This window comes from Dermacentor andersoni, chromosome 1 (genome assembly GCF_023375885.2).
Source record: "Dermacentor andersoni chromosome 1, qqDerAnde1_hic_scaffold, whole genome shotgun sequence".
NCBI classification, from domain to species: domain Eukaryota; kingdom Metazoa; phylum Arthropoda; class Arachnida; order Ixodida; family Ixodidae; genus Dermacentor; species Dermacentor andersoni.
The window spans coordinates 214,370,450-214,390,039 of NC_092814.1; the positions used below are offsets into that span (position 1 = coordinate 214,370,450).

General features: G+C 44.8%; 1 protein-coding gene across 1 annotated transcript in view; it reads left to right on the forward strand.

Annotated features, from left to right (window-relative positions):
* Window positions 1-2,930: 2,930 nt before the first annotated feature.
* Window positions 2,931-19,590, forward strand: part of LOC126548122 (uncharacterized) — a 33,271-nt gene continuing 16,611 nt past the window's right edge. The window contains exons 1-3 of the mRNA XM_050196237.3: window positions 2,931-3,099; window positions 8,813-8,940; window positions 17,458-17,829. Of these exons, the coding sequence (XP_050052194.1) occupies window positions 2,982-3,099; window positions 8,813-8,940; window positions 17,458-17,829 (618 nt within the window). The 5' untranslated portion in view covers window positions 2,931-2,981. The remainder of the gene's footprint in view (window positions 3,100-8,812; window positions 8,941-17,457; window positions 17,830-19,590) is intronic.

The following is a 19,590-nucleotide window of genomic DNA, read 5'->3' on the forward strand; positions in this document are numbered from 1 at the left end:
CCCCCTTATGGCTACGCCCCTGGTCGCTACTGCTCCCAGAGAAACATGTGTGATGTTATTTACAAGTTACATTGCCGTAAGGCGCGAGAAAGCTACGATCCGGCACGACTGACTTCTATGGATCACCTATACTTTACCGCGCCGGTAGCCAGCGAAACTCCACCCCACTCCCCAGTGCCGGCAGGCGTAGGTACAAACGCCTACAACACGCGCTAAGAAACGTCCTTATTAGTACCAGAGTCCTTCCATTAAGGAAGGACTCTGTTAGTACCTAGGCACAAGAAGCCAAAGCCCCCAGATTTTCTCTCTCGCGCACACTCTTACTTGCGCCTGCGCATAAACGAATGGCGATCCCTCAAATCATAGAGTTTCTCACTACAGTGAGAAACTCTATGCCTCAAATGAACGTCTCGTGCACGCACTTTAAAATTGATTTTAAATACGTTCTAAGCAAAGACTTCGAGACTGACAAAGCTAAACTTGAGAACAAGTTAAGGACCGTGCCAAGAGCGACCGTGCCATATTGCTGGGCATAACGTTAAGAGACAGAAAGAGAGCGGTTTGGATCAGGGAGCAATTCTAATTGTCATCAAGAGAAAAAAATGGAGCTGGGCAGGTCATGTAATGCGCAGATTAGATAATCGTTGGGCCATTAGGGTTACAGAATGGGTACCAAGAGAAGGGAAACGCAATTGAAGACGACAGAAGACTAGGTGGAGCGATGAAATTAGGAAATTCGCGGACGCTAGTTGGAATCGGTTGGCGCAGGACGGGGGTAGGGTGGCTAGAAGCCACCCTAACGGGGGTAACTGGAGATCGCAGGGAGAGGCCTTCGCTCTGCAGTGGACATAAAACAGGCTACTGCTGCTGCTGCTGCTGCTGCTGCTGCTGATGATGATGATGATGAAGCTGTATTCGCCGTTTATATTTTGCAGACGATGTGTGTGTGCCTACAGAAATCGATCCCACACGTTAACTCGACTTGCGAGTTTTTCTGCAAGTGCTCCTTTAAGCGTCCTCCAAATTTTTGCAGGAGCCGGAACACGTCACGGGCGTTTGGTTTTAGACACCACGTACTGAGACAACATCAACAACGTATGAGAAAACCCGTGGAGAAAACCATAGAGTTTCATGCAGTTGTAGGAAACTCGATGGATCGAACAGGCGCTGGATAAAATTCGCAGGCGCTAGTTGGAATCGGTTGGCGCAGGACAGCGGTAATTGGAGATCGCAGGGAGATGCCTTCGTCTTGCAGTGGACATAAAATGGGCGTCTTGCGCTGGAGTTTGAGGTATAGTAGCGGCGCCTGGTGGCGGCGCGGGAAACGACATCTGGGTCGTACCAGCTTGGGTCGTATTGAGCCCTGGCTGTGGCGAAGCACGTTTCTAGGCCGAGTTTTGCGTTGATTCGCACTTTCTTCTGCCCTGTTGCGAGTGCGAAAAGGCTCGTCACTTCTCACAGACCACGTCGACCACGCTGCGGGCTGGTCGCAGCCTATAGTTTAACGAAAACGGACTCTGCGTGTGCCGTGCGACGTAATGCTGGAAGCAGAAGGAATCGGCGACGCCGATCCGGAGGGACCTAGCTCAGCATCGAAAAAGCGTCACCGTCGATACTGCTGCGTCGTGGGCTGCCATGAACAAGAAGGCCTGAATCCCAACATCCGATTTTATCGTTTCCCTTCAAGGCCTCACGAAGCGGAGCGTCGGGCGCGCTGTATAACTGCAGTTCGTCGCGCTGGGTAAGCGAAACTTCGCGCCATGCTGAATGCTTCACCTGTCTTGAAGCTTGCTTAATTATAGATGTGCGTTCTAAAATTCGGTCTTTTGCACCTACAGACCCGACGGCAGACCGACATAGCAGCAGACATGGCTGGTGATTCATGATTCGAAACCCGGCCACAGCGACAATTAACAATTCGACCGGTGCGAAGTGGTGAAGTGCCCAGGTGCATGTGTGCAAATGACCACAAATGGCTGGGCTGATTCGGTGACAATTCACTACCCCACTACGAGCAGCACAGGTTAGAGAGATAAATGTGCTCATACTTGTCCTCAAGCCAGCATGTTGAGGCAGCGCAGCAAGATAGTATTGATTACAGCAGATCGATTTTCGAGTGTTGTCATTAAAAGCTACATCAAGCGAGCAGCTCACGAGCTCGCGCTGCAGCGCGATTCGCACGTACGTGCGAGCTCATATGCATTGCATCAGTTATTACCAGTTACTAAAAGGGACAGATGGCCGCTACTACAACGCAGGCATAACTACTTGTTTAGCGGCATGCAGTCAACAAAGATTGCAGGAGACCCGCCGTTTCGCGGCATGTCGAAAGACCGCTGCCGTCGCGGCGCGTACGATCGTGCGCCCGAGCAGTTCATACATCGCGGCATGCTGAAAGACCGCTGCCGTCGCGGCGCGTACCGTCGTGTGCTCGAGCAGTTCCATACACATGATGTCTGCTTATCGCTGCTGTGGATTCATTTATAACAAGCATTTCCTCGCGTTTGTGCGCCTGAATCTAGCAGCGTGCAAACCTTACCTGAAGTTCCACTTCGTACGCGACTCGCTTCACGTGCGATTGACACCGCGCTAAAGTTTCGCCGCTTAATTCTTGAACGGCATACACGTATTCGGCACTGCATAATTTCTTGCTTTTACGCAGCGTGCCACTCCTGAAAAAATCTTCGGCGCCCGATATTCGCTGTAGGCCGTGATACAACACAACCGAAAGTGGCGGGTCCATATTGTAAACGTGCTTTCCGAAGCAGACGACCGAGCTTGGTACGACCCATTTTAGGACAGAGGGCGCTTTTTAGCACCTTTTTCGCAGCGCCCCCTGGGCAATGCAAGAGCCCCATAGGCTGCTGCTGCTGATGATGAATAAAATCAGTAGTATGACCACGTATGACCTCCGAGATTGAGCCAATTGAGCTGACTGTCCACTTGTTATTTTGTGAGATGGCGCTGTAAGCGTTCGCATAATGGAGGACGCCGCCGAGCAAGCAGTTCGTAGGAGAGAAATTAGAAGAAAGAAGATATTGGAAAACTCTGATGCTCGATGGATGAAAATTATGGGTCAAGAAAAGCACCATAGTCAAGGTTAACGCTCCTCTTGTAGTGTACTTTGACGTGTTGATCATTCATCAGATTGTTTTACGTTTGCGATCGTGTAAGCCTAATAGTGGATCCGATTTAATCGAATCTTCGCAACCAAGTGGGGGCAGCTGTACAATGGCTTGTGTGTAGCAATCCTTGCTGTAAATACGTATTCCGTTTCAGAAACGTTCTTTCACACGTTTTATTTTAGAGGCTATGTGGGCACTTTTGTACGAACGTTGCAGGTTAGCACGTCTGTTCAATCATCTTAAGATGCTCTTTTCTCCCCGGCACTTCCTTAAACGCAGGCCAGCTTGAGAAATGATGGTGTTTCTTGCGTACATTTATCCGCCAATAAGTTCTGCAAGCACATTAGAACGCTATGTGTTGTTTGTCTCGGAAGTGGGCAAGAAATGATACACTGGAGGCTACTTCTAAACATGATTCGGGTCTCTTTACGTAGTACGCGGTCTCTTTACGTAGTACGGTTCTTTGTCTTCCCCCCTTTTTTTTGTTTACACCCTAAAGAACCTGGTTTAGAGTTCTATCTTGTGTCGTCAGAAGCCGTGGTGGTTTTGTTTTTGTGTATTTGAACACATAATATGCCCTTCATGCGGCTTGAGAAATACTGAGTTTATGTTGAATGTACCGGCCGATTCTGTGTGTGCGGTATCTCTCCCGATTACGCGCTCAAGTGTAGCTGAAATAACTCGGACATGTGTTGAAATTTGCACCCATTTGATTGAGATTTGAAATTGTATATTCAGAATTAAAAATAATTCTTAACATATTCTATGCTTATTACTCATTTAAGCGGGCGCATTTTTAAGTACTAGCCATATGGGATCAGTTTAACATCGTGTGACACACATAGGCAACAGAATTAGCGGATACTCATGAATATGCTCACAAGATATATACTCACTCGCACTCATGTACACACAGACTTGTCGTCACTCACTCACGTTCCTACTCATGCCTGCTCATACTCTCCAACTCTCACTCTTGTTAATAGTCACTTAATACTTGCAAACACCCACTCAATTTATGAACCCCAAACCACATGTGAGCAATCTTGTGTGCGACAGTGACTGCTTCAAGCAATGAAATGGGCTGTTGCGCAAACAAATTGTTCATTCTTGTCGCTTGATCCCTTGGTTCTGGAAATCTAGAATTTGTCACTCGTTGTTTGCAGTGGCGTAGCAACAGGGGGGGCCGGGGGGCCGTGGGCCCCGGGTGCAAGGGGCCAGTGAGGGGGGGGTGTGTACACCCCTCTTTCCGCCGGCTACACCGGGGGCGTGGGGTGACAAAAGACCTATGGGCCCCGGGTGCCAGACGACCTAGCTACGCCACTGGTTGTTTGTAAGTGGTTTGAGCGACTATCCAATAGTGCGAAGCTGCAACAGCCTATACATCAGTGACATACGACCGGTTGTCGCACAGAACAAGCAAACGACCGAATTTTGATGCAGGCAAAGGTAAAAAGGCCTGCTGCAAGACCTTCAAGAATATTTTATACTGCTCTTCACAGCAAAACAGATCAACTTAAGTTTTTAGAGAAAGTTTCACGCTAGTTTTAGTGTGTGCTTGCGGCCATCGTACCTGCAACACGGGGGAGAGTCGCTCAAAGTCATCGCTCACATGGGGTTCAACTTATAAGCGATGAGTGCATGCGAGAGCCATCTCGTCACTTGTCGCCATCGCGCTCAAGATCACTTAGGTTTAATATTTACTCGTATTTGTTCCCACTCACCAACACTCATGTACATAATAACACCCATTCAAAATCACTGTCACTGACATTCGTTTGTGCCCAAGTTAACCGACATTCACTCCTGTTTATGCTCACGTCCACTCAAATTAACTGGCACTCATTCCTGTTCATACTTGCATCTACTCATTAACACATTATCTCATGCTTGTGAAATGAGTGGAGCAAGTGTGAGTTGGTGTACTCGTGTCTGACTATGCCAACCCATGCTTGCTCAATTATAGGTGACACAGTAAGGAGGTTTGCCTGCATTTAAACTTCCTGCAGGATTTTCAAAGGGTAGCAAAGCCCTGCTATGTGAGCGCATTGTATTATGCAGTACCTACTATGTTGTTTGTTGCATGCACAGCCCTTGCCAAAAGTATTGAAAAATAAATTTCTGGTGCTTTATGTGCCGAAACCACAATCTGATTATGAGGTGTGCCATAGTGGCACACTGGAATAATTTTGACTACTACCATCTGGGGTTTTTTAATGGGGCACTTGTACATAAGCGCTTTTGTCTTCTGTCCCATCAGAATGCAGCCACCGTAGCCAGGATCAAACCCGCAACCTCGTGCTCAGCAGCGCATTGCCATAGCCACTGCGCTATTGCGGCAAGTGCCATTGTCTATGAAGGCGCTGTATGTAGGAACTGTAGCTGTGTTCTGGCTATGCGCTAGGGCCCCAGAGAAGCTTGTGAGTGCTTGAGTACTCTTGATGAATGCGGGACAGTTGTCACTGTTCAACTTTAGAGAATGAGGAGTGCTATGGATGCCCTGCAGAAGAACAAGGGGCTGTATTCTTGGCTGATCACTTTCAGGGGTACTTGTGTGATGTAGTGTCTGACAATGTCTTACAGGAGAGACGAAGTGTTCTGCCTGCTAGCTTAGCCAATGACTATCCATTGAAAGTGATTAATTCAGAATGCATAGCCTGGTGACAGATCTTGTTACTTGTGCACTTACTTCGAAACCTTTGGCAACGTGCACACAGGCATCGACAAATGAAATATGATATTAGGGAGTTTTAGATTGTGCATACACAAACAGCTTTGGGTACTCAAAGGGACCTTTGCGCACCCAGATCACCATGCCCTGCTTGCATTCTTTTGTATGCCTTTTGCTTTCTTTCCTATACCTTATTGCATTCTTTTGTAAATCAAACGGTTTGTGTCCCTAAATTTTTGGTGCGCAACATCTAAAACTTCCTATTGAGATTGCATGGACTTCCTTACATTACATACAGACCTCACCAAATGAAATATATTGAGGGTGCACAGACTTCCTTGCATTGTGTGCCCTATGTTACAGGCTTATCTAAAGGAGTACTGACAAAGCTTTTTCTCCAATCTTTATTACTTTATTAGTAGCCCTCAATCCAGAAATTACGTTTGGGAGTCTCAATTTCCTGAGAGCACAGCAAATTAATTACGTAAACTTTTAAAATATATGACCATTTCAAAATGCACGCGAAAAGCAGTGTGGCTTTGGACCTAAACAAGGTCGGGTTTTGTCACCGAAACCTGTTGTGGCAGTCTCGTGGTACCACATACCACTTACACACTGGCTGTGATGGCCAAAGCGGAGTCAATTCAGTACTTGACGGGACACTAGGGTGGAGAGTGTCCCCCTGCGTTTCCAAGAAAAGCGAACAATCAAAGGGGTCAGTTTGGCAGCTTTCAGCGACATGGTCATTGTATGGCCTTCAGCAACCACACCCTGTCATCTCCGCTTTTGGTGACCTGAGAAGTAACGTTTTTCACTTTCGAAGCAGTGCTCTGCTTAACGGGCATTTTTTGGTAGGGCATACAAAAGGTGCTGTAATTATTTATTTGTGGTGCTGTCGAGAAATCGAGACTTCTTGCCATAACTATGGAGTAGACAGCTACCTTAAGAAGCAAAAAAAAAGGGGGGGAGGGGGGGCAAAAAATGTTTGTGTCGGTACTCTCTTAAGGGTGACAGCTGTAAGGACGAATGCAGTAATAATACCTCTACCATCTCCATGACTCGTAGATTTCAGTGCATGGTACAATGTAGCAAAAGTCTTTGCTGCTTCCTTATGTATCTTGCTTCCACTCTTGCCATTGTGGACTATCCTAGCACAGCTTATCCAACACCTTTATGCACAGCCACACTGTGCTTATTGTATATTTGACTGACATGACTTTGACCATGCTCTGTTTTCCTGGTCAAGATACCCTGCTGATGGTGGCTTTAATTTTTAATAGCAAAGAAAATTAATGGAGAATTGAAATATAGAGAAAAACACATGAGCATTGCAGGGCATCACAAAAGTATAGGTAATCTATGAACTTGCTAGGTGGCCTTAGCCTGGCATCTTTAACCAAGGTAGCGTGAATCCTTTGACTTTTTTGGGGTGTTTCTTTTTTCATATTCGAGATGCAATTGGTGTTTGGAAAGGAATAAATTTAATAACGTTTAAGCTCCCATACAGGAGCATTGTTCACAATCGCACACCAGTTGCTGCATATCCAGTCAAACTCAAAGCTTAATAACTTAATGATGGAGATAAAAACTTAATGGTGTAGACTGGTAATGCTGACTGGTCTTTTTATGTCCATAAGGACACAATCTTAGTTCTCTTGTAATTTGGCTATCATTGCACTTTCACTAACAGTTCGGATGTTTAAGATTGGTGACCGCTTCTGTTCAGAATGCGAAAACACCTGTGTACTTAGATTTAGGTGCATGTTTAGAACCTCAAGTGGTCCAAATTTCCAGAGTCCCCCACTACAGCGTGCCTCGTAATCAGATCATGGTTTTGGCACATGAAACCCCATAATTTAATTATTTTTTCTGTTCAGTTTCGCATTTGTTGAGCTCATTCACAGTGTATTTACAAGCTTTCTGCAGCTCTTTGCGATTATATACCAGGTTCATTTGACATGACCACATTTCTTACTGCAAAAGACGAAATTCTTGTAGAGGGAGCATCAAGCACTTATTCTCTGCCATGAAGTAATGTGACTTCTTTGTTAGTTTTCTCGCAATGTGCAGCATGTGTGATGGTGCAGGCCAGGGAAATATTGTTAATGAATTGCTACAAACTAAATGCAGCGCTGCTTGTATTGGTTAATTGAAGACCTATTGCCATTGTTTCAGCTAAATCTTTTCTATGAGGAAGATCTTTGGTAGCACTGCTCGGGTTAGAGGGCCATATGTAATGTCTAGTATTTACTTACATTGTTTTGAACAGCCCTAACAGTGTTCAGAGGCATGTCACTATAACTCCTGTTGTTATTTAGACTGTCTTGCGTGATGTTACCCTGTCGCTGTATCGGGAGTGCTGATCTTGCACATGTGTGCCATTGAATCTTGATATGTGTGTCATCATTGGCTTCAATTTAGGTGGCAGTTGTATTGTTTCTAAATGTCTTCTAGGGACCAGTTTTTGTTGTTGATGTTTGTAGTTGCAAGTTTTCAAATATTTACATGATCTGCCTGGAATATGCAACATTTTGTGAAGACTAGAATTCTGGTTTAGCAGAATTTGGAGAAATGGGTCCATTTAAAGATGCATTTGAATGGCTTCCAGCTGCTCACTGTATTGTGATTTGCTATCTAAATTCTGTGTTGCTGCCAAATCTGGTGACTGTTGAGTAAAACCACAGCAGTTAAAATGCCCATGAAGGTCTTATACAGACATTGCAACTCTTGAGAGCAACACATCTTTGATGCTTTCAATGCCATCATTTATAATCACTTGTCGTGCCTGTTTAACCATGTGCACATGTGGCAACCAGAGCCTTGCATTCAGAGTGCCAATATGTAACCTTGCCAATAATCCCACTGGTTATTGCTTGGCAATGCTGATGGTACTTAAAGTATGCCGTTTCTTAATTGACTTGAGGTCTGTCGACTAAAAATAATGAGAAGGTGACTTTTTTAGTGGAGATTGCATTGAATGAATCATCTTGATTTTTTTTTTCTTCGTCATTCTTAGATACACCGAAAGAGGCAAGCATTTCTACACAGATACAAACAACAAAGCAGGAACCACTTCTGGCGTCATCTGAAACTAGGTGCACAAACTTAGGAGAGCAAACAAGGTTGTCCTACTCGCTGGGCGATGTAAGTGTTGTCACCACATGAAGTAGTGCTCTTCTTGCAAGCTTTTCTTTTTATTCTTCATTTTGTGTTGGCTAAGGTTGAAAGTTTTTCAGTAATGTTACAAATGAAGCATGGCTAACATTAGGATGTGACTGATCCTGTCTTGGTTAAGTATGGGGCGTTACGAAATTTCAAAAGTCTAGGGTGTGTCCTATCATACTGCCCAGCCTTTCAGAATTCATACTGCATTTTTTAATCACTTTGTTTGATTTCACTGTTTTGTAATAAAGGTTGCTTTTCTTTTCATTAAAGGGCAACTACGGCGTTTTTTTTAACCATATTAGTATATTGTCATTTTCACATGGCATTGACAGTCCTGTTACCGGTACGGTGGTTCAGTTTGCTTAGAAACTTATCAATAGTTTTAAATAACCAATAAATGAGGTACCGGCACCGAAACAGGTAGCTGCTTTGTGTGATGCCTATGACAAGTTGATGACTTCAAATCCTACACTACTGTAATGTAAACACACAGTACACTTGTTGCTAACGGCAGAAAACGCGAAGCTTACAATAGCTTCTGACAACACGGGGAGCTTTTCCAGCTCTTTTGAACTAGACAGCAGCAATTTCAGCAACGATATGAGCGCTGAAGGATCACCATTTGCTTTTGACCCGCCACCGCCATGCAAGGCAGCTGACGAACACCAGGCTCAACACATTTTGCTGCGGCAAGACGAAGAGAAGCACTGGTCATTACGTCTGTCAAAATTATGATTATCAGCCATTGTCTCGGTGAAAAGGGAGCCAGCTTCGCCATTTCAGGGCGAAGCGGCGGTGTAGACTCGGACGTCACAAACATATGGTGGCCACTAGAAACTCATAATCATGGGCATGAGTCAGTAACATGCAACTAATCTTTAAAATTTATTTTCAGAAAAACTAAATGACTTGCAGTCATATTGTTTGGCACAGATAATCATAGTGCAAAAGAGGACGTATATTCAGAATTTTATTAAGGTCAGGGGACATTGAAAAATCACCGGAGTCGCCCTTTAAGTGGCCTAGCCAATCTTGTGCTGCAGTTCTGAATTGATGAAATTCTCACCCATTAAAGGGCCCCTCACCTGGTCTGGCTATTTTGAGCTGACAAGTGCAGAGCATATACATTGCGCTATAACGATCATGTCGCTACGTGCCGCGGAAAGATCTGAAATTCCAAATCGAACGCCGTTTTTCCTTCTCCTCGCGGCCGCCGAGCTCCAAGACGGAGGATGTCGTGCACGTGCTGATGTGACTACGTACACGTGTTTTCACTGTGACATCGCTCGTGGTGACACGTGACTTCGAGAATTATACAAGCCAACATTTGTCACTTGTGTAATATGTTGCTAGAATAGACGAATTAAAGCTTACAGAAATAATAAAACACACAAACCGAATGTCTGCATGCTTTTCTTTTACTTTGCACTGCAGCAAAAGAGATGTACTTCCATTTCGTCTGCTTGTTCCCATGTTGTGCAGTCGTGCGCGCAGACACCGAAACTATATCATTTTCTACCACGTTCCAATGCGGGATCATGCTCTGAGATCCACTTGTGTCTGTCTCAGTATTCACGTAGCACAGACTTATACCGCTAGTCAGGTGTTCTCGTGCACAGCGTGCAAAATCGTGTGCTTTGCAACATCGCAACAGCTTGCATGTGACGCCATCAGCAGAAGTGCGCCGTGCCGCAAAAACGCTAGGAGAAAAAAAACATGTAGAAAAAGAAGGCGGGGCCCATGACGTAGGCGTCATGCGATCCTTGAGTTCCTGTATGGGAGAATGCAGGGAAGGAATTTCGCTTGCGGGGGCTAGACGGGGCAAGTGGAGAGAGCGTCCATGTTTGCAGTGAAGCTCGGCTCCTGAAATCATGGGTTCGCAACACTATCTTGGCTATTAATGAGCCGATTTGAAAAATTGTTGCGGCAGAACACGTAACAACTTCCAGTGTATAACCAAAATTTGCTATGGGGACTGGTGAGGGAGCCTTTAACACTTAGCAGTGCCTGTAGGAGCTAGAGGAGGAAAACAATGGTGGAGTTTTATTGTGCAGCCATGTAGCACATGAACTGAAAGTAAACAGCAACATTTCAAATTCTGTGTGCATTGAGGTGCAAGATTGCAGACTTAAAGAGCTGCACCATGCACACCATATTCAAAACATTGCATTATGCTTTTGAATTCTCACATGATCACATCATGGGGCTTGAAGATATCCAGACTTTCTACAGAGTGCAGCTTCTGAAGAGCACATGAGCGCAATCAGATGCCATTGTTTGTCACAAAAAGCATAACTGAAGGAGGTAACATAGAAGCCTGTGTGGATTCCATCTGAGAGCCCCAGTGGCTACAATGTATGGCTTTGTGTAACTTTTAGAAGATACAACCCTCCTGTGTCTTAGGTCTCGGCTCTAAGTTCAGTTTTACTAGTATCCAATTCTATTTTATTTGTGTATTCAATACTGCTAAAATTCACAGTTTTGTAAAAACGTTAGAATAGGTAGGAACTTTATTATATAGAATTTCAGCTGTGCTGTACTTTTGTTTTTGTGTCTTTCACACAAGAACAAAATGGCACTTGTCTTGTTGCCCAAGTGTACAGGTGTTTCAGCTAGGTCTTACTGATGCTTATTTGGCATTAATGAGATTTAGGTGACAACTGGCCAGAATTGTTTCAAGCTAAAATTTCTTTGTTTATGGTGAACGGTTAACCACTGTAAGAATGTACACACCTAGGAAAAATGCTATGACAGGAGTATTCTATTTTACTAAATGAAATGCATCTATTTCTGTGCTGCGTCCCATACTACGTTGTATCAGGTTGTTTTTTTTTTGCAAAACATGCATCTTTTTCTTGTACTAGTACAATGGAAATTTATCACTTAAACATAATTTATAATAATATTATTACCATGAATTATTATTATGATGGTATTTAATCTTCTGCAAGGATAATGTAAACAAAAATATTTTTTAAAGGCCCCTCACCAGGTCTGGCCATTTTGAGCTGATAAGCGCAGAGCATACAATGTGCACCAACGATCAAGTTTGCCAAGAATTACATTGCTGCGTGCTGTGGAAAGGCCTGAAATTTCAATCCGAACGCTGTTTCCCTCTTCACTTGCGGCGAATCCGCCCGGAGAGGGACGATGACGTAGTCAGGCTCCCGCGCCTATGTAATCGGGTTCGCAGTGTGGCGTAGCTCGTGGTGGCTTGTGACTTCGAGAATTATTCAAGGCAGCATCTGTTATTTGTGTGATCCGTTGCTTGAATTGACGAATTGAGGTTTAGAGAAATAATAAAACACACAAACGGAATGTCTGCATGTTTTTTGTTTTACTTCGCTCCGAAGCAAGAGCGATGTACTTCCATTTCATCTGCTTTGTCTGCTTGATCCCACGGTCGTGCAGTCATGTGCACAGGTGTCGAAACTATGCCATTTTTTACTTTGTTCCAGCGCGTGATCAGGCTCTGCGATCCGCGTTTTCTGCCTCAGTATTCGTGTAGCACTGATTTATACCGCTAGTCATGTTTCCTTGTGCACAGCGTGCATAATCGTATGCTGCGCGAACGAGACAACAGCTCGCGCGCGCCACGCTTAGCGGAAAGGCGTAGCGAAAGAAAAAAAAAAGCGAGAGAAAAAAAAAATGAACGCAGGGCCATGTGACTTATGCGTCACGCGATCCTCGAGGTCTGGTATGGGAGAATGCAGGGAAGGAACTTCACTTGCGAAGGCTAGATGGGGCGAATGGAGAGAGCTTGGCAGTGGAGCCCTGCCTGCTGAAATCATGGGTTTGCTGCACTGAAATATTTCTATCTCGGCTATTAATGAGGTGATTTGAAAAATTTTTTGCGGCAGAGAACGCTCCCTAGAGGACACGTAACAACTTCCAGCATATAACCAAAATTAGCTATGGGGCCAGGTGAAAGGGCCCCTTAAGTATGCCATATACATCTAACTGGATGACGCTACTTTAATATAATTGGCTCTTTTGTGTAGGTTTGCTACGTCACTTAACGCTTTAAAGGGGACACTAAAGGCAAATATTAAGTCAAGCGAAAGTGATAGATTAGTGTTTGAGAATCTTTAAGGTGCCAATATTATCGCAAACAGAGCCTTAATAATCAAGAAATTGAGGTAACTGCAGGACATGATTAGAGACTCTTCCGGGACATTCAAGTACTTGCCCGATGACGAACGCACTCCTCAGTTACATTCTGTGACTAGTACTCAACCATTCGTTGCAAAAAACATGCTTGTGTTGTATTATAAGACGAAATAAAATGCTACTTGTCCTGTTCTATTTCCTTTTCAGAAAAAAGAACTCATTGAAATTACCCTTGACAACGACGCGGGCGTTCGAGAGGTTTTTGTTTTCGCTCGACTCCGCACCGCCCACGCTTTCAGGTTTCAGTGGTTTCGTTATCGTGTAGTGCTGCGCTGGTTTTGCTGGCTCGCGAAACTCGCCCAAACTGCAAGTACAAGGGAATTCAACTTTCATATCATGTCGCGGGATGCTCGAATGGTCTATGCCACGTGACCAAAAAGTAGCTGCAGCTGCGAATCCACTGCTCTGTTTTGGCTCGGTACCACCGTCTGTCGGGTGCCGTTTTACTTACCGCCTGTACCGACGGCAGCAAAGGGTGGTGATGGCGTATGGCGTACACAATGTCACCGCTCCCCCGGTTGGATGGCAGGAGACTTGAATTGTGATAAAGGTATTTGGACTCTTCAGATGCAGTTTTCTCGTAAACTAAGTCTTGGCACGAAACAAGCGTTGCGAGGTTTCTGGAATGGTATTTAAACAGTCAATGTCAACTTAGCATCAGCCATTAGTGTCCCTTTTAGGTCTCAGCAAAATATTTTAAGATGTGTTCATAAAATGTTCTTTTTTATTGCACATCTGAATGTCAAATCTTTTGCAGATTCTAAATATATTTGACATGGGAGTAGTAAATTCACAACTTTTGTCTGACAATATACAAATGTAAAATGAGGAGGCGCTGGCAGAAGGTTCTGTCCATATAACTTAGTTCTCTGCCACGCTTCATCAAACCATTTTCGTTGTCGGCTATATCAGAGTCACTGGATGTTTCTATAACCATGAAAAGACTGCCATCATTGTCAATGCTTTCACGCAGAAGCACATCATCTTCGGAGCTTTATGACTCAATAAAATGAAAGCCGCGCTTTCAGGACAGATGTGGTAACACGCGACTGGCAGCCGCCATTTTTTAAATCGATACTGTATGAACATAGAAGAATGGTCCAGGCCCATTCTTCTATGTGCATATGTGCTTAAAGGGCAACTCCGGTGATTTTTCGATGTCCACTGATCTTAATAAAATTTTGAATATATGCTCTCGTTTGCACTCTGATTATCTGTGCCAAACTATACGGCTGCAAATCATTGTTTTCCTGAAAAAGAATTTTAAAGATTGGTTGCGTTCCTGACTCTTGACTTTCTACTGGCCACCCTGTGTTTGTCACATCGGAGACTACATTGCCACTGTCACTGTCTAGTTCGGAAACTCTATAAAAGCTCCCTGTGTCGTCAGGAGACATCATCAACTTCGCTTCTTTGGAGTTAGCGCCACCACGACGGCGTATTTAGCACATGTTCTGCGTGTTTACATTATGGTAGTGTAGGATTTGACATCATCGACTCAGTGTGACGTCACACGAAGAAGCTACCCGTTTCAGTTTCAGTATCTTGTTTATCGGTTATTTAAAATTATTGGTGAATTTCAAAGCAAATTGCACTGCCCTACTGGTGACAGGACTGTCAATGCCACTCGAAAATGACTATATTCTAACATCGTTAAAAAACGTCAGAGCTGCCCTTTTAACTACCGTGTTTGCACAATTCTAAAACGCCACCGACTGTAACGCACGATTATATTACTGCCCAGATATAAAAAAAAAATAATAACTTGGCACTGATTCTACTGTGCACATCAAGCAACGACACCCGAGTCGACGCGTACCATGTTAAAACGATTTTACAGAATATGCAAAGGTGCACACACACAGCTGAATCTGAGTGGCTAGTTGCTATTGGAGTTTGACAACACCTCCTTTTCGCTTTGTACTGACCACAGAAAGTCATCTTTAGTTCCATTTTATGCGTTAGAAATGCTACACTTCTGGAGGCTTACGCAACCATCGTCCGTGTGTTACTTTCTTCAGACAACCCGATCGATGGTAGTGTGGCTAGCTACCTTCCATTGAGATTTTTTTTTTTGTAAGAATTGGTTTTATGTTTGATGTTGGGTAGAATTAGTTACGATTGTAATGTGCATGCAAATTTGAGCACACCTTTTAAAAAAAAGGTGTGTGTTAGAATCGTGCAAATATGGTAACCACATATTACATTTTCATTTTTGTCAAAGTGAAAGGTGTCTAATTATAATAAAACTGGATATCATTTTGCAAAAGTGAGCAGTCGCAATTAATACAACTCTTCAAACATTTTTTTCCTCGTCTGGATGACTCCATGATTATCTATAGCTGAAATATTTAGAGGGAACAAGTAAATGATATAGTAAAAGCACTGAACATATATATATGTGTGTGTGTGTATATATATATATATAATTTTAGCTAAAGTACATAGTGTCAAAAAGGCAAAAGAACAATAATATATGTGCATAACAACTCATTTGTAGTAACTGACGTCATCTAAGTAGAAACAGGCAAGTATTCAGTGGAGACATTTTGAGCAGAGCTCTGCACACACTGTGTGACATTCAGAGGTGTACGTGGAGATCTCAGACAAAAAAATTTTTTTGTGTGTCAAGACCCTTTCACTACTGGGTTTCTTTCTTGGATATTATAAAATGAACACAACAGTTTATTTTTGTTAATTCAAAAGGGAAGAAGATAACATGAATAATGGAAAAAACACTCTTAGTATGGTCCTGACATTTCTATTTACATTTTGTATGTCTTACCTAGTTTCGTTCTGACATGCACTTTCCACAATAGCGCTGCTGTGTCAGGATCAAAAAAAATAATAAAATAATTTTCAATAACTGCAGATGACTGAAGCACGCAACAGTGGGGCAGATATACACAACGGCGCAGATATTTGAATGGAGAAATGCAGTGGTAGCAGTGCACTAAGTTTGAGAGCCACCCCTCCGATCGGCGGATGCATGCTCTGCGCAGCACAATGATGCCCAAGAATAGGCTCATTCCGCAGCACGCTAACAAAAACGCACACTGAGCAGACTCGTAGAGATGAGAAAATATGCTTTTGAAATAAGCAACAGGTGGCAGAATTGCCTCGCAGTTTGCTAACTTTGTGTTACTGCACACGTCCGACTGGAGGAAGTGGAGAATGTACTATTATGGTGCTGGCACTGAAAGGGATAAGGATGCATATCCCAGCCTGGCTTTCTCCAGAGTGCATGTTCATAGAGCTTCACAAACAAAGAAGAGTATCACATAAAAGGTATAGAGTGAGCTTACAACTGCATAAATTCAGGGTATTGCTTATTAATAGCCAACACCACTAAAAAAGAAAGTTTAGCTATTCTGAATACTTCTTTCAGTTGTCCCTGTCTGCGCTTGCCATGGATAACTTTCGCAGCAGTTATGTCACACAATGTTCCAAATCAGTATACAGAATCACAGATCTGGGAAAGAGTGCGATCAAACAGTGGGAACTTGGCAAACTGTAAAAGCTCGAGGTTGATTAAGCCAATGAGGTCACTGTACTGAGCCACCTGACCATTTCTGAGGCAACACACTGCATGCTGCGCTGAATGCGCACAAGACACATTACCTGCTCTCGTCAGCACAGTGGTATGCATTGTCATAGAATTTCAGCAACGATGACCCTTGGCTATACTTTTGGTAGAACCAGTTCAAAACAGTTCCTCCAAGAAGTTCCGGTTTGAGACCCGTCGTGGTGGCATAGTGGCTGTGGTGTTGCGCTACTAAGCCTGAGGATGCGGGAGTGAGTCCCGGCCAAGGCAGCCGCATTCCGATGGGGGGAAATGCAATAACGCTCGTGTACCATGCATTGAGTGCATGTTAAAGAACCCCAGGTGGCCAAAATAAATCTGCGAGTCCCTCACTATGGCATGCCTCATAATAAAATCAGTTCAGTTAGAGTTCAGTTACAAGATGGCAGAAAAAAGATTGGTTTGGTTCTGGCGCAGTTCTGGTTCTTGGTGCAGTTACGGTTCCGTTTGACATCCGGCTTCTGCAGGCTGGCTCAAATTCACTGTGTTACTGTTTCTTAGTTGTTGTGGAAGCACCGATTCCTCTGAGTATAAATTTGGCATCACTACAAACCTTGATACTTGCCCATAGTCTTATCTTGTAAGAAAAATTTTTATCTCAAGTTTTCTTTACAGTGTTACGTGTATGTTGATTTTGCGAATGGAAGCTATCCTTTCATTTTTTTAAATGTCATAGTTGTGGCTGCAACTGCTTATGTTGGTTTGTGTTGTGGTACCAACCCTAACAATGTATCATTATGCAGGCAGCTTCGCAGTTCTTGTCTGAAGACGTCTCGGGGACTGTAGGTGGCAGCACCGTGAGTGGCTCTCGGTTGTCAGAATCACGCACACGGTCATTGGATGAAACAGCAGCAGCAAATGGAGCACCACGACTAGCATGCTCACAGCGGTCAGCCTCGTATTCGTTCCCCAAGAAGGTGTCGGATGCAGAGTCACGGTCCTATGCCCGTTGCCGGTCGGACGCCCGAGGCACAGATGAAGGGACATTAAACTGGCTTTTAGAGCTGCTGGGGCCCTGTGGCCCAAGTCTGGTGCGAGCCTGGCTGCTGGGCCTGGTAGCTACATTCACACGGCTCTGGCTCGCTGTGGGCGCTGCTGCTCTCGGTGGTCCACAGGTGAGCCTCAACATGTGGTAGCACTGCACTTAAGCTAAACTTTAGTGTCTGGATCACATCTGTCACGCTGCATTACCACTCATCAAGCTTTCCTCCCCTTCACATCAACCTTGCAGGAGTAGGGGGAGTACCTCTTGGACTCCAAGGAAAAGCCCTTAGCAGATTTGTGCAAACTTTCATAAGCGTATTACAATGTCAGCATCAGCTGTTAAATCGCACTCTTCCCAACTTCCACCATCTGCCGCTTTTGTTTGCCATATCTACTGCAGAGACTTAAATTGCAGAACTTTTGATCTTATCTATTAAATCTGTAATCTGTTACTTACTGCAACGAATTAAGCACGTCTTACCTTGGTGGCAGATCTCAACAGACGATACCTTCGCCGCGTTGACCATTGGCGGCGACTACAGATCAAGGAGATTGTGCGTGAGGAAGTTACTCAACAGCTTTCGTTCTTCCCAGCCATGCAAGCACCTACGCACTATATGTCTCCGGCCAGCCGACTCCTGTTGCCGCGCTGCTATTATTTGCGAGGCCGTCTGCCGCTCCAGCGACTCCGCTCGCTGTGCCACTGACATATGCGAATGCTGTCATGAAGCCACGTCCTCTGCCGGTATTGACCCTTCAACCACCAATTCAACTACCAGTGACGCCGCCTGTGGGGATCTGCTGCAGTACGCAAACCCTTGGCGCACTGCAGACAACCAGGCGATCTGCTACGCTTGCACAATTCCGGGTCATGTTGCCTGCTTCTGTCGCCGGCGTTTTGCGGCGACCACCAGTGCACCGAGATATCCAGGTTACCCCTTCCGACCTCCTTATAGCATGCAGCCAGGACAACAACCTGTGGCATACTCTCACGATTGCCAGCCGACTTCCATTGCCCAGCCTTTCGCTTTTCGTTGGTCACCTTCACCGCGCCACCGTTCTCTTTCACCTATGCGTCAATGTCCAAGCAGTCCTGAGGCGGAAAACTGACTGCTACAGCTTCTGAGGCACGAGCTGCGCAGTCGTCCACCCATCTAAGTCCTCGCTTGTCCCTCGCCAATGTTATTAACACAGAACCTACAACCAACACACAAGCAACGCACGCACAATCACATGAGCAATGTTGAACAACGCGCCATGAACGCGCGGAAGTGTTTCTTGAAGGTATACGCAATCTCGCACTTGTTGACACTGATGCCACTATTTCCATAATGAGTCAGAAGTTTTGCCACTCCCTCCGTAAAGTGATAACGCCACCTTCAGGGTTTTCTCTCCGTACTGCGAGCGCACAATATATTCAACCCATTGCAGCATGTACAGCCAGTGTGCTCATACAAGACGTGATCTACAGCATTGAGTTTCTTGTGTTGGCTTCATGTTCTTATGATCTCATCCTTGGGTGGAATTTTTTGTCGCATAACCACGCTATGATCGACTGCGCTCGTGCTCAGGTAGAGCTCTCTGTATTTTGCGAGACGCCTTCCCCCTATGTGGCCGCTCCTGATGATAGCAAGCTTGTCGTCGCCGTCGATGCTGACCTGCCACGTCACAGTGCCGTCATTGTTCCGTTTCCTGTGCCGCCCTTCCCGATGCCACCGTTCTGTTCACACCAACTGACATATTTTGTCGCCACCACAAAATGTCACTGCCATGTGCCATCCTTACGCTACATCAGGATAATCCCGGTCTACTTGTTTACAACCCCAACTCGGGCCCTCTGGCCTTGTACCATAATGGAACGCTTGGCCGCATGCAGCCCGTAGACGTTGATT